At 45.5% G+C, this 16,034-nt stretch overlaps 1 protein-coding gene across 1 annotated transcript in view; it reads left to right on the forward strand.

The window, feature by feature from the left end:
• The first annotated feature begins 1,518 nt into the window (after nt 1–1,518).
• Nucleotides 1,519–16,034, forward strand: part of UBR1 (ubiquitin protein ligase E3 component n-recognin 1) — a 159,283-nt gene continuing 144,767 nt past the window's right edge. The window contains exons 1-3 of the mRNA XM_075065850.1: nt 1,519–2,034; nt 10,440–10,696; nt 14,509–14,587. Of these exons, the coding sequence (XP_074921951.1) occupies nt 1,963–2,034; nt 10,440–10,696; nt 14,509–14,587 (408 nt within the window). The 5' untranslated portion in view covers nt 1,519–1,962. The remainder of the gene's footprint in view (nt 2,035–10,439; nt 10,697–14,508; nt 14,588–16,034) is intronic.

Consider the following 16,034-nt stretch of genomic DNA (forward strand, 5'->3'; position numbering starts at 1 on the left):
GGTTAGAGAAATGCCTTTCTTTATCCCTTGACATTCTCTTCAAGTTTTTCCCTGGTATTGTCTATTTGAGAAATTCAAAACAGTTTAATTTAAATCTGTTGAAAAGCAATAAAGCGTTTGTCTACACATGAAAACTATACTTATAAGATGTGAATGTAAATGGCTGATGTTATACCAGTATGATTCCCTGTGGGAACACTCTTATTCCAGAATAAGGTCTGGTCTACATTTAAAACACTGACTAGACACAGCTGCACCGATGCAGTTGCACCACTGTAGCGCTTAAGTGAAGATGCTCCTATGCCAACAGGAGAGCTTCTCCCACTGGTGTAGTCAGTCAACCTTCACGAGAGGCAGCAGCTACCTTGACAGGAGAAGCTCTCCCACTTGTTGCAGGCACAGAGGGTGCCCAAGGCAAGCAACAGTGGTTCGTGCCCGGAGTGCTTAGCGCCAATAAACACACCAGGGTGGAGAAGCAAGCAAAGTTTATTTGAGATCTCAAAGTGGTGCTGGGAGACTTGGCACGCCTCAGATCCAGCACACCTACACAAGCGGCTTTTCCCTTTGTATAAGTTTTTTTTCCTCTTTCTTCCCCCCTCTTCCTCCTCCCTCTCCCTGTAGCAGTTATGTAAGCACAGGTGCATTAAGTAATCTTGGCCGCAGCAACTTGTTAGTAAGTTTTCCTTCTGCAAGTTATCTTGTCCTTCTGCTAAAGGTACACAGGACTCATTATTTCTGCTTTAGACCGGTTAGAACTGTTGCAACTGATAACGGCTGTTACACCTGGCCTTTTAGGTTGATTAAAGTTCAAACATGGAGGGACTCTTGTCTGCTGAGGCCTAAAACCAGGAAGGCTCCATGCCCTTGTGGCTTTCCACCCTCCCGAGTTACTTAGGGTTATGCTTAGTGACACCAACACACTGACATCGCATTGTCTACACTGGGTATGTCTACGCTGCCAAGTTGTCAACAAAACTTTTGTCTTTCACAGGTACTTAAAAAAGCCCCTCCCCCCCAGCCAAAGACAAAAGTTTTGTCATGAAAGTGGCAGTGTGAAGGCAGCTTTGTCAGCAGGAGAGAACTCCTGCTGACAAATCTAATACCACTCACCGGGCTAGACCTATTTTGTCAGCAAAAGGGCCAACAAAGAGCATTTACACACCCTTTTAGTTGACACTGCCCTGTTGCTAAAAGCTGCATGGTGTAGACAAACCCCAGGGATGTGAATTTTTCACACCCGAGCAACATACTTTATACCGACATAGGCCTGTAGTGTAGTTCTGGCCTTATTCCAGAATATGTATCAAAACAGGGAGTTATATAACTGTATCAGTTTAACTATACCTGTATGACTGGTAAAACTTTCCAGTGTAGACAAGCCCTTAGTTAAACCAATGGAGACCTCTGTAAAAACAGTCTTATTTCTGTTTAAGAACAGCTTATTGTTAATCAACTTAATGCAAACCAAAATCCCAGTGGCCACACAGGGCTCTACCCTGGTTTAACATCACAGTGCAGCTTCCCCCTATGGACCAGCCCTGAAGAGACGAGCACCATTTCGCGCCACAGCTCCGCCGAAGGGGTGTCGAGAAGAGGCACCGTCCGTCTCCCCTTCATCCCCATTATGGCCACCCCCGCTGGCAGCTCCTATCGAAGTTGGCTTCCGCCACCACTAGCCCTGTGAAGCTTTGTCCCTCGCCCTTCCCTCTCCCCTGCCCAGGACGCAGGAAATGGGATCGGCTCTGAGGGCAAGTAAGGGCAGGGGCTTCAGCAGGTGTGACTGAGCAGGCGCAGGTCGCTGGCACATGCTCAGTGGCAACCAGGTGCGCGCACTGTCGGGAGGCGGATTCTGACACTACAGCTTGGCCCGTCTGCTCCGGCAACCAGTTTCCGGTCGGCCCGCTGGCAAAGGGGCGGGGAGGGGCGGGGCTTGCCTTGGTGGCGGTGTCAGTTGCCCTCAAAATGGCGGATGGAAGCGACGGAGGATCGGGAGCGAGCGGCAGGGTCCTTGTGCAGCCCCGGGAGCGGGCCATGGTGAGACTCCTGTTCTGTGGATCCTCCCGGGGTGACCTGGTAACCTCTGCGCGGATAGGTTGGAGCCTCCAGCGGATGGGAGCCCAACCCCCTGCCCGCTTGGCGGAGTAGCGGAAGCCCAGCTTGCCTCCCCTCAGGAGAAGTGAGGGCCCCCATCCGCTGGGGGTTAGCGCCCCGGGCGGGGAGGTGCCGCTCAACGTGGACTCATCTACCCTACTTTTCCCCTTTGTCTGCCCTGCGGTCAGTGGCTGTTTCCCGGTGGCACAGTCCCATGCGTGGGTGACACCTGTGCGCTGTGTAGTTATTATTAAGCCTGAGTTAGGTGCCAGCGGCCATCGATTGTCTTGTAGAGATGATCTTCAGTGACAGGCGGAATAAAGTTTTTATTGTGCGGGCCTGAGATAAGGGATGATGGTGATATTTTGCTTAAATTCAAGTTTCCCTGGGTTTGTATACCAGAAAGGCTGCTCGATAGGCTTTAAGCAGCCTGTCAATGCCATGACAAGAATGGCCCTGATGCACCAGGCAGAGTTGTAGTCAGCTACTCTCAGCAATATCTTGGAACAGGTGGTTAAAAACAAGCTGTTGCCTAGTAAAGGATGGTCTCTTGCATAGGTTTGGGTCACTAGTGAAAAGTAATATTACATCATAAGGTCAGTTGTTGAAAGTGATAAAATTCAATCACCCACCTCATCTTTCTGATCTGAAGGTTGTCTTGAGAACAATCTGTTGAAAGGTTGTGTGATTTTCCCCCCCGCCCCCTTCAGTCTTTCTAGATCTGCACAGCTCAAGTCAGGGGAGAGGCCTGTTTTTCAGAGGCAAAAAACTTCATGCACCAAAGAAGTTACATTTAGGTTTAAAATGAAGGAAGACAAATATTCACCAACTTAAGTTCTGGGTTGCTATATGGAATCTACTCTGGGGCAGGTACATCTAGGGGCCCTTTATTCATTATTGTTGCTTTATTATTATTATTAGTGTCTATATGCCCATAGAACTGGAACTCATTTTCTTTCATCAGACACTGGAAAGCTGATGGCTTCAAATGAAAATAAAGGGAACGGTATTGAATCCAAAACTTAAACATAAAACCTTGCCTGAAAACACTAGTTTGAAAATCTTTTAAAAGCATAATAGTCTACTTTCCTATAACAGGACAGTGTTAAGTGGGAGCTGCACATTTGTTAAGTAACTATTTTACCTATTTATCTTATACTTTTAAAATAGACTTTAGAACTACCCAAGAAGGCAGCAGTTCTCAACCAGGGGTCTGGGGCCCTGTGGGGGGCTGCAAGCAGCTTTCAGGGGGTCTGCCAAAATAAACCAGAGAGCAGGGCTGGCATTAGACTTGCTGGGGCCCAGGGCAGAAAGCCTGGGCCCTGCTGCCTGTGGTTGAAGCCTAAGCCCAAGCAATTTAGCTTTGCAGAGCCCCCTGTGGTGTGGGGCCCCGAGGCTTGCTACCCTCTAACACTGGCCCTGGCTTTTAATCTACTGGATATGCAAAAAAACAGTTGTGATGGTACATATGAGCTGTAGAATTTTTATAGCATGGTGGGGGGAGGGGAGAGGGGCTCAGAAAGAAAAAGATTCAGAACCCCTGCAATAAGGTAGTCAGTGTCCAATGCTGAGAGTCTTCTAAGCTATAGACTGGGCTCCAGTGTTCCATTGGCATCTACTTTAACTAGCAAAACAACTGTTTAGTGCCCTAAAGTAAAATTCAACTTTAGAAGAGTTTATTTTTATTTCCCTGCTGTTCTGTCAAGCAGCTGGAACTGGATTGGGAATTCCAGCTGCTTGACAGAACAGCAGGGGAAGGCAGAGTGTTAACATGATTGGTAAAATGCAGTAGGATTGAACTGATTGATACCATTCAACTCTCAGCCCCCAAATTCACGGAATAGGTCATGAAATAGAAAAATAATAGACTTGGTGTCATTGGATTTAAATTCAATGTTTGGATTAACTTAAATAATAACAAGCCTATTGCAAAGCCTAAGTGAGAGGATTCTTTTATCACAACACTCAGAAATCTCATTTGATACTTTGTAATCTACAGATGAAATCATCTATAAAAGTCTGTTTGTGTTCCATTAAGATATCCACAAGTAGCTTATGGAGAGGTGACCACCTTCTTCTCTGTGCATTATACTATCTTAGTCTCCCTAAAGGGATATATATCCAGGAAGTGCAATTCTCTATCTCCCAATCCCTTCCAAGATAATGATCATTTAAATGAGCTTTGGTAAAAACACCCGTAAGTCATTCTCGTCTCTTCAGGGCAAAGCTGCTCATCATAGAGTAGAGATTAATTTTTTGAAAGGTCTGAGTACATTTACATCTGGAAAGACATTTGTCTGTTTTTATAGAAAAAGTGTCTGACTACAACATAAAGAACGAGGAGTACTTATGGCATCTTAGAGACTAACAAATTTATTTGGGCATAAGCTTCCATGGGCTAAAACCCACTTCATAAGATTCCTCTCCCAAGGATTCTTAGTGATGTGTAATGCCATAGCACAACACTTGTGTAAACTAAAAAAACATATCCTTCTAAAGTAAGGGTGGGCAAACTTTTTGGACCGAGGGCCACATCAGGGTTGCGCAACTGTATGGAGGGCTGGGTAGGAAAGGCTGTGCCTCCCCAAACAGCCTGGCCCCTGCCCCCTCCCACTTCCCACCCCCTGACTGTCCCCCTCAGAATCCCCAACCCATCCAACCCCTCCCTCCTTGTACCCTGACCACCCCTGTCCAGGACCCCCACCCCCTGTTCAACCTCCTATCCCCTCACTGCCCCACCCCCTATCCAACTGCCTTCTGCTCCTTGTCCCCTGACCACTCCCTCCCGGGGCCCCCTGCTACTAACTGGCCCCAGGGATCCCACCCCCTTATCCAACCCTCCCAGTCTCCTGACTGCCCTCCCAACCCCTGTCCACATCCCTGCCCCTGACAGGCCCCCCCTGGAATCCTACTCCCCACCCCCTGACCACCCTCCCAGAACCTCTGCCTCATCCAACCGCCCCTCCTCCCTGACTGCCCCCCCAGGACCTCCCGCTCCCTGCCCCCTTACCAGGAACAGGAGCTTGCAGCTGCGATACCTGGCCAGAGGCAGCTGCACTCCCCATGCTGCCCAGTAGAAACGGCAGGCCAGAGCATGGCAGCGTGGCTGCAGGGGAAGGGGGACAGTGGGGGAGGGGTCGGGGGCTAGGGTCAGGGGCTGGGCAGGACAGTCTCGCAGGCCAGATGTGGGTAAACTATGGTCTGTGGGCCACATCTGTTCTAAAGAGACACTTAAGTGACTGGTTAATGCTTCATTACAGTGAACAGACCAAATACCCTAAACAAACTGTAGATTCTGCCTGAGCTCTTTTGACAAAAGTTACACAATGAGAAATCCCAAAGTTAGTCATTTGCAAAGCAGCACACTGGGTTCAGGAGGAATAGTCAAAATCCAAATCCAGATACTGGAAGGGGGGAAGTACCAAATGGGGAGAGAAACAGCATTAACAAAAGCCAGGAAATATGGGAATAAATGCCATATAATAATCCTCCCCAGAGACCCCAGCTTCTTCTATACACTTAACCACTGATATTTAAATACAACTTGTGCTGTTTATGCTAGATGCAAAGTTGTGTTTGAAACTGTGTTAAACTGGGGTAGCTAATACATTTTTAAATTAATTTTGTAGTTTAGACATTCTCTGTGAACAATTAGAAGGCAAAAACAATACTTTCTCTTTTATTCATTTGATAGTACTGTGTGTGCAAAAAGTTACAATTTCACTGCATCTTGTAGAATTGGTCCATTTCCTGCTTGGGTTTTTTCCACAGCAACAGAGAAGCGAGAACATTTTTAAAATATAAGGAAACATGATTGTAAACTGTAGAGAAACTCAGGGAAAACTTAGTACTTGAAACTGCTGAAGTTTTTGAGACTCCATTATTCCTTTTTTTGTTTTTGTTTTCTTGTTTGACTAGATTTCAAGTTCATAGTGCCGATTACAACAGGAAACTGTTCTGAAGTGATCCCATGCCTTGTCAGGGATCTGGTATTGAATTACCTAATACCTCTCTCTTTTCTAACTTTTATGACTCCTTATTAGGGTGACCAGAAGTCCTGTTTTTAAAGGGACAGTCTCATTTTTTGGGACTTTTTATTATATAGGCATCTATCACTCTCTACCCCCTTTCCCATTTTTTCACAGTTGCTATCTGGTCACCCTACTCCTTACAGCTACTACTCTGATTTTCTTCATTTGCATTACTAAAATTTAGGAACTGGACATGCTAAATTAGGGGATTGGAATCTCTGACAAAGTACAGGGAGGCAAAGAGGTTTTGTGCTTAGAAGCAGGAACAGGACTCCATGGTCTCTGAGAGAAGAGATCAGATCAATTGAAAGTCAACATTTCCACGACTACAGGCTGCTTTGCTTTCAGATTCAGTAACTGCAACACTAGAAAGCTTACAGAATACCTGTTAAGATCAAAGCTATACTTTAAATTTATGACTGTGATTGCGTACAATGAAAATTGAAGGGAAATCTCTCATAATTTAAACTCTGCTGGTGAGAACAATGATGGCCAATGATTTGTTTGCCACTGTGTCATCTAACTGCAGGTAGACTATGCTAAGGGTCTCATACACATGGGCCACGTGTGGCCCACGGGGATCTTCTGTGCGGCCTGCCAAGCTCCCTGCGCCCCCTCACCCCTCTGCCTACCTCCAGGCCAAGGGTGGGCAAACTACAGCCCGCTGGATTGCCCCCCATGGCACCACAAGCCCCACATCGCTCCCTTAAGCGGCTGGCAGCACATCCCTTCGGGCTGGAGGGGAGGAGGAAGAGGGCTCCTGCATTGCCTTGCTTCAAGGTACTGCTCCCCGCAGCTCCTATTGGCCGGGAACAGGGAACCACTGCCAATGGGAGCTTCGTGGGAGGTACCTGGCAGAGCAGCAGCACAGCCCTATGCCCCCACCCCCCCGTTCTCCCCCAGGGGCCGTGGTTCCGGCTGCTTGCTGGAGCGGAGCGGCACGGTGTGGGGCCAGGAGCCTGCCTTGGTCCTGATGTGCGCCGCTATCACCCCGGAGCCACTCTAAGTAAGCAGCGCCGGGCCAGAGCTCACACCCCTCCTGCACCCCAACTCCCTGTCTTGAGCCCCCTGCTGCACCCCACACCCCTCATGCACCCCAACTCCCTTCCCTGATCCCCCTGTCGCACTCCACACTCCTCCTGCACTCCCTGCCGTGAGCCACCTGCTGCACCCTGCACCCCAACCCCCTGCCGCACCCCCACCCCTCTTGCACCCCACACGCCAACTCCCTGCCCTGAGCCGCCTGCCGCACCCTGAATACCTCCTGCACCTCAACTCCTTGCCCTGAGCCCCTGCCACACCCTGCACTTCTCCTACACCCTCTGGTGACAGGGAAGGGGGAGCGTTGGAGTGGAGACTTTGGGGAAGGGAATGGGAAGGGGTGGGAAGAGGCGGGGTAGGGGCAGGGCCTCATGGAAGGGATGGAATGGGGCGGGGCTGGGGGCAGTGAGGGTGGGGGTGTCAGTGATGCGGCCCTCGGGCCAATGCACTAGACCACATGTGGCTCTTGTGGTCATTTGAGTTTGAGACCCCTGGACTAGCAGTGGTAAAAACACTGGTGGTCAGTGTACATTAGACTTTCATTACTGCCAGCACTATTGGTGGGAGATCACCTAAAGTTCTCAGTGTGGGCAAGGACATAGGTGTACTGATGCTGAGAAGATGAGGCACTTTATGGAAGATATGGAATTTAATAGTCTGTTAATTATAGGTGAGTCTAATAGCATTGCCTATTATTAAGGTTGCTCAACGCTTCTCGTGATAAGATCCTGTTCTTAGGTGCTTAGAACTTTGTTAGTTTTTACCATTTGGGCTGAAAATTTCTCAATGGTATCTGGTTCAAGTTGAATTTTTTGGAAAATTCCGATCAAAATAGTTCAGCTGTTTCCAAGAAGGAGGCTAGGGGAAAATGTTTTGTTTATGTTACATTCTTGTCTTTGAAATGCTCTCATGCTTTGGAGCAGAGACTTGACATTTGCCTAGCAGCAGACTTTGTGCTGTGCCTTTTCCCATCCCTGTGAAAATTTGCCCAATTTTGGCCACGTTACAAACCTTTGAAAAAATTGCAGTTTATTCATGCATAAAGACTTACTAGAGCTTAACAGCTAAAATCTCTCAAGAGTCTGTCCTCGCTGAGAATGCTCTAGCCTGTCACAGTTCTTAATACTGAGCTGACTGTACATGGTCCATCCCCACAAAGGGATTGAGCATGGTCCAGTTTAGGGCTATGGTGGCTCAGAAGGACTACATTGTAATGGCTGCTCCGAGCTGCTCAGGACCAGGTTGGGGATGAGCATGGGAATAGATAGCTTGTCTCTTCTGTTTTCTCAGTGAATCCCTGTGGCCACCCAGGTTGAGTGGAGAAGGAAGCAGTCTGATCTGAATGCAGAGGGGCCAAAAGCCAGACCAGGGGGAGGGAAAGGAGTAAATAGGGACAAGTAGCCAAGGTGAGACTGGGACTAGGGGGTTGGGAATTGGAGATAAATCTGACAAGGAGCTTGAGTATGATTGCCTAGCCACCCTCAGTTCTCTCAAAGAGACTGAGACAAGAAGCCAGGGCAGGGCAGAAGTGAGAAAACTGAGACTGGATGAGGAGTCCAGGGAGGGAGCCTAGGACTAGAAACCAGTGGGGGATGGAGAGACACATTGGCTGAGGACTTAGGAGCCAGGGGTTGAGCAAAGAGATTGAGAACGAGGTTTTAGGGTCAGAGGAAGACACTGAGACTGGCTGGGCAAGGAGACTGAATCTGGGTGTGGGGAGAGACTGCGAGTCGGGGGAGATTGGGAAAAAGGACAGTGAGCTCAGAGCAGGAGACAAGTACAGGCTGGGCAAAGAGACTGACGAGAAGCTTGAGGAATGGAAACTGGGAGTAGGTATGCAAGGAGACTGGGACTGGGACAAGGAGCCAGGGATGGGCTAGAGATATGACTCGGACGAGGACAAGTTGGAGGGGAGAGGAGCAGAAAGTATCACGTTTGGGGGAAAATAGACAAGTCTGTACTCATCACAGCACATTCCCTTTGAAAGCCTGAAATGGAGTCCAAGATTCCAGAGTCTCAATAATCCGCTGCTGTCAGCACGTATCTGTGAAATCCACTGGCAAAGTGTGACACTTGTCCCTCTAATACTGGTCTACTGAGAGGATGACAACCTACTGCTGCTACCAGTTATTCTGTTACTTCAAGTGGTAGAAGTCTGTGTGGTGAATCTAAATGTTCCAACCCTGTTTATGACCCATGAATGTGTCAATATGGTGCCCCATGATTTTTCTGTTTTTTTTTTTTTCTTCAGTTGCTGGGAATAATTAAGAAATGGATAGATAACATGATATTTTCTGTCCTATTGCCTCTATATAAATCCGTGGTATGCCCACATCTTGAATACTGTGTGCAGATGTGGAAAAGAGACGGCTAAGGGGAGATATGATTGAGGTCTATAAAATCATGACTGGTGTGGAGAAAGTAGATAAGGAGGTGTTTTTAGTACTTCTCATAACACAAGAGCTAGGGTTCACCAAATGAAATTGATAGGCAGCAGGTTTAAAACAAAAGGAAGTATTTCTTCACACAACACACAGTCAACCTGTGGAACTCCTTGCCAGAGGATGTTGTGAAGGCCAAGACCATAACGGTTAAAAAAAGAACTAGATTAAATTCATGGAGGATTGGTCCATCAATGGGTGTTGGGTTTTATCTTTAAGTTAAAAGTGAAGTTTTTTTGTCTTTCCTGTGACAGATTTTCTTTAGTTGAGTCCACTAACAAGTTGAGCAGTCTATTCCTTCCATGTCAGACTCCCACCCTTTCCAAATTCCAATGGACTTGTACTTTGCTTGCTGGCCTAGAGAAAATTTTATTGAGGGAGGATCATTTGTGAAAATAACTTGTATTTATGGAAAAAATGTGTATAGCTACCTCCTGACAGATGTATTTTTTGTCTTATGTTCACTAGAAATGCCTCCCACTTTAAAGAGTGGGAACATTATGGAAGAATGCATTAAGTTCAGAATTGAAGAAGAGAAATCGAGCAGTTGGAGAGCACCTGTAGGAGTCTGAAAAGCTAGAATAAGAGCAAATAGCAGAGATGTATTTTGAGGCAAAATACTAAAAGCCTCAAAGGTTCTAAAACTAAATATAAACTTTCTGTTGTTAATTTATCCTGTAAATGTGGATATACATTTTTTCCTGGTGCACAGAACTTCAGATTGTTGAAATGGAAAATGACCCTAGTTTTGTAGCAATCATTGTTTTTCCTTAGCCTAATTTCCTTAATTTTATTTCTCCACTGACGTGTTACCCCAACTCTAATTTTCTTGTAGTGCTGGGATGAGAGAGTTGACTTTCAGGCTGCCTTTTTACAAACACTGGCAAAGTATGTGCCAAACATCTACTCTGCTGAAATGGACCCCTTGCTGGAGAAGCAGGAAGAAATGGCCCAGATAAAAATATTTGACCCTCTGGAGTGGTACTTGTTTAGGGAAGACCCAGATGTCTGCCTGGAGAAACTGCGGCAGTGCGGAGCTTCTCAACTCTGCGGGAAGGTATTCAAAGGTGGGGAGACTACATATTCTTGCAGGTAAGGCACAAGTCATCGTGAATATTTCCTGTGAGGTAACTCAGCAGTAATAGACTTTATAAAATTATTTTTGCTGCTAGATGTATCCCGTTAGGATCCTTGGGTAAGTGGCTATGATAATTGCTTTGCTTCACAATCTACTTTAAATTGAGCACAGATTAAGTTAATGTGATAAGCAAAAACTGAAGTTATTTCTCTGTGTGGTACTGGCTTGTCTGCAACTCATATCGCATTTCTTAACTTTAAATTGTCAGTAGGTGTATAGAAGACTTAGTCCCCAAAGCACAAGAAGTCTTTCAACTTCACCATGGTTTGGTCTACAGTCCTCTTATCCTATTTTCTTCTTTTGTCATACCCCCACAATGCACTCGTCTGGGGAGATCCCCATCCCTCTTTTTTAAGACAGCGTGCAAGCTGCAAATATTGAAATAATTGTAAAATTTAGCTATATTTTCTGATTTTTTATTTTAAACTTAGCTTCTTTTTTGATTTAGACTAGTTAGGTATGTGGGATGAATCAAATTTAAAATAGAAAAGTGTGAAATATACTAGTTTATAGTAATTTCCATTCAATGACTATTTCATTATATGAGCCAACTATTATTATAGGTGAGGCTGGGAGCACTGCGTATTATAAGGTTTCCTGACATTTCCCTTAACATTTCATCTGCACTGAGCATGCTCCATCCATCACCTCACCACTCCTACATGTGACCAGACCATCCCAACAGAGCAACTGAATGTGCCTCATCCTGGGACAGGGCAGGACTTTCCTTGCAGTTGTAGCTCTGGGCTGATGCAGGTCAGGGTGGGGACTGTAATTGAGAGCAGGGAGTCTTCTCTATTGTGATCTCAATAACTGCTCTGCTGGGCCCAGCCAGAGTGGAAGTGGAAGCTTCCTTATTCAAATGCAGAGGGGTCAAGAGCTGGACTCGGGTGGGGGTCAGGGAAAGTAGATTGGGACAAGGAGCCTGGAGGGAAGATGACTGGAACTAGAGAATGGTGGCTGGGGCTGGGATTGGAAGCAGAGGGAAACTGGGAATTGGGGCAGGTAGAGGTTGGGAATGGGAGATTGTGGTGAAGGGGACTGCTAGCTATTGGAGGAGGGACAGAAATTGGATGCAGAACCAGGAGAGAGGGAACTGAGACTTGCTGTTGGGGAAGGGACTGTGAGTGTGCATGAGAAACTGCAACAGGGCGTCCAGAGGTTTGAGGCTACCAGTTGCTGGGGAAAGCAACTGGCACTGGGGTGAGAAGTCTGTGGAGTGGAGAAGTCTGTGGAGTGGAGACTGGAAGTGCCTAGATGAGGAGAATGGGACTGGGTTCAGGAGCTAGGGGTAGGGAACAGACAGGACTGGATAGGGTTAGGCTGAAGGATACGGGGCAGAAATGATCATGTTTTGGGGTAAAGGGCAGAAAAATCTGTGCTCACTAGAGAACTCTCCCATTCAGAGCCTGGAATGGATCTCATGATTCCAGAGTTTCTCCATTCCTCTGCTGTTAACAAGTCTCTGTGAACCCAGTGGCAAATTGTCTCTCTCCACCCTCGCTTCAGTGCTGGTCCATGTAAAGGATGACAACCTGTTGTTGGTATCCATTACTCCTTTAGCTTAAGTAGTAGAAGTCTGTATGGTGGACTTAAAGGTTCCAACCCTACTGATGACCCATGTGGGTGTCATTGTAATGCTAGATGACAGAATGCCAGTCTGTTTTTGTTTTGTTCCAACTCGTGTTTAAAAACTTAGCCTTTTTTTGTGTAATTTCTTATGTTAAAATAATGTTGTTTAAGATTGCAAAGTCCAGCACTCAAATATTAGGAAATGCCAGAATTTAAAGTTGTCTGTGCAACCTTTTGGTTGTAGGTGTGCGTTATGATATCATTTGTTACATGATCACATACTATTTTCTCCACTGGATCCCTTCACCATTCAGTAAATTGGAAGGACAGTTGCATATCTTCCTTATTCAGTATGCAGGGTGAGCATCTATTCAGTCATTTGTTTTATGCTCTTTGTTTTAATGTGTGGCCCTAGGCCATATTTACTGCGCATAATTAAAATCCTGCTCTGAAGAGACGACTATTAATTTCCTCATGGGCTTTTTCTGTGGTGATCATCACTATAGTATCTGAGTGCTTCACAAACGTTAATTTTGTTTTCACAACACCCTTGTGAGGTAAGGATATGATATGTCCATTCTATGGACAAGGAGCTGACACACGGAGATATTAAGGTCAAAAGTATCCACTAAGCTTGGGTACCTAATCTGAGGCACTGTGACCTGACTTTTCAGTATACTTAGCAATATGAAGCACTTCGTATATTCAAAACATAGTTCCCATTGACTTCAGTAGCACCAGTGAGTGCACAGCATTCTGCACATTAGACCCAGGGTCTCAAGTCAAGCACCCAGAAAATGAGGAACACACCATGAATGATCAGCTGTGAAGAGTTTGTTTTAAGTGACTTTCCCAGCAATAGAAACTCCATGGTACTGACAGAATCTAGTTCTCCAAGGCAGCATTCATTTGCCTGAGCCATGAGAGCATCTTTTCTCTTCCTGCAATCCCCTGCCTCATTCACTACACACCTCCCAAGTTCTGCATAAATGAGGCAAGGTCCTACAGATGACAGCCTTCTCTTCACAACAATAATTCATTCCCAGAACAGGTCTATCCAGTGCATTGAATGAGGCAGAGGGTCTATGGGAAAAAAATAGTATGAGCTCATGTAATTTAAGATTGTATCATAATGTATACATGCTAGGAGGCTGAATTCAGGTTGTACTGGAAACATTAATTTTGGCATTTCCTAACTTGAAAGTTTGACTTTGCAACATTAAAAACTACACTAAAGGAACATATCATGTGTAATTGTATTATAAAGGGACCCTTTCCATATTATAAATTGTAACTGTTCTGAAATTTTTTTTATGTTTACAGCCTAAGACATAGCTTTTGCATCAACATTTTGCATTGTTGAGATGATTACAACTCTATTCAGAAACCAAGTTATAAACTGTCCAAGAGTAGTCTCTAACGTTGAATCATAGATTATTAGGGTTGGAAGGGACCTCAAGAGATCATCTAGTCCAACCCCCTGCTCAAAGCAGGACCAATCCCCAAATCCCTAAATGGGCCCCTCAAGGATGAACTCACAACCCTGGGTTTAACAGGCTAGTGCTCAAACCAACATCTTGTTTTTTAAAATTCCTGTCCATGCTAGACAAGGGAGCACCTGTACTAGCAACTATTGTTGGAAAATGGTAATCAAGCTGGTTTTAATAGAACCCTGCTTAAGGATGTTTGGACTGTAGCGCTGCTAATATGGTTCAAACTTAATGTGGAAGGGTTAGAACATTATCCTATATCAGGGGTCGGCAACCTTTCAGAAGTGATGTGCTATGTCTTCATTTATTCGCTCTGATTTAAGGTTTCGCGTGCCAGGTATACATTTTAATGTTTTTAAAAGATCTGTCTATAAGTGTATAATAGATAACTAAACTATTGTTGTATGTAAAGCAAATAAGGTTTTTAAAATGTTTAAGAAACTTTATTTAAAATTAAATTAAAATGCAGAGCCCCTGGGTCTTGTGGCCAGGACCCAGGCAATGCGAGTGCCACAGAAAATCAGCTCGCGTGCCGCAGGTTGCCTACCCCTGTCCTATATCAATAGCGTGGAATAGCTGTGATTTGATGCCTGAAATTGAGTTTGGCACCAGCCATAAAGGTTTAATTATGGCAGCAGTTCTAGTATATGAATATTTCATTATTTTATTTTAGAATGGTATCCAAGTTAGTATTTTTGTTGCAGAGACTGTGCAATTGATCCAACTTGTGTACTCTGCATGGACTGCTTCCAGAATAGCATTCACAAGAACCATCGTTACAAGGTATGAAAATCTGTACTGTGAAGTTGTACATGTTGCTGTAGGGAAGTTTTCTTGTGTGTAATAGCAATACACACAGATTAAGAGAAACTTCAATTCCTACCCCCTGAAAATTATCAGTTTGTTGAAATGAGTGCCGGAGCAAAAAGAGCATGTCTTTCATAGATCTAATTATTGTTATCCCTTTTGACCAGAGCAGTTAAACAAAAAAAAAATGCGGTCTACTAGGTTGCTCCCTTAGGAGGGGAAATTGGTGATAAACAAAATTGCAAGTAAGTAAATATCTGACTATTTACAAAGACTGTATAAAGCCCTCTATCTGTGAACACAGAAGAAATCAAATAGCAGGAAACTGCTTCTTTTACTCTCAGAACTCAAGAACACGTTTCTGGACTGCATGTCTGACCCAGAAAACTCTTCCCTGGTTTCTTCCAGGATCAAATGCTGTGCTTTCAGCTGCTCCTTCAGGCTGTCTCTCTGAGGACTTGTCTCCCTATGGGTTAATATGCACTAACATGTTTGTGCGTCAGTTGGTCCATGTAGACACTGCTGGTGCACACTGCAGTGTACATTATTGTACTGCTCTGTGCTAAAGTGAACTGTGGAGCACTAGCAGAGTTTACATGGACCAATTAATGCACAACATGTTGGTGCATTTTAAAAGTCACACACCTGTAAGTGCATTTTATCCAACCGTGTAGACAAGCTCTATGTCTTTCCCAGTTTTTTTTGTCTGTTCTGTCTTACCCATCTAAAACAATACTCAGCAAAATCTCCTGGGTGGGTTCACATCCTCCTTTTGTTCTAGGTGAGGGTTTATCCTTACAGTTAGGTGTGAACTCACCCTTCAACAAACATATCAGTCTCAATGAGGATTTGACTCAACACATAAAAAGGTTTCATCCAGCTCATGACATTATAATTGCATATTGAAAAACTAGTTTCAGGAAACTTAAGTTGCAAAGTGAGGCACTGAAAAGTAAGGTGATTGCAGAATTAAAATTGCAGGGACAACCTTAATGTGACTCCCTTATGTGTTTGCATTGTGATAGCTTTGTCCAAAATCATATACAGGAGACACCCACAGACCAGCCAACTCGGGCTTGCGGGCTCCAACTAGAGCCTGGAAGTCTGCACAGCAATGAAACAGCCTCATAGCACACACTCGAGTTGGCTTGCACAGGCCAGCTGCAGATGTCTAGTTGCTGTGTTCATAGGCAATGAGTTATATTCCCTCGTGGTGCCCGGGCACCAGCAATATTCAGAGCCCAGGAGCCCAGCTCCACCAATATTTGGGGCTGGGTGTTCCCACCTCCCCTGGCTCCACCTGCCGGCCACGCCTCCCTCAAGTGTCCCCCAGCCCCCTCTTGCCTTCCTAGGCCTAGGAGCAGAGAGTCCTTGTCTCTTTTGTGCAGCTCCACGCTGCCTCCCTGCAGCAAATGCTGCCTCA

The sequence above is a fragment of the Chelonoidis abingdonii genome, chromosome 4 (genome assembly GCF_003597395.2).
Source record: "Chelonoidis abingdonii isolate Lonesome George chromosome 4, CheloAbing_2.0, whole genome shotgun sequence".
Taxonomy (NCBI): domain Eukaryota; kingdom Metazoa; phylum Chordata; order Testudines; family Testudinidae; genus Chelonoidis; species Chelonoidis abingdonii.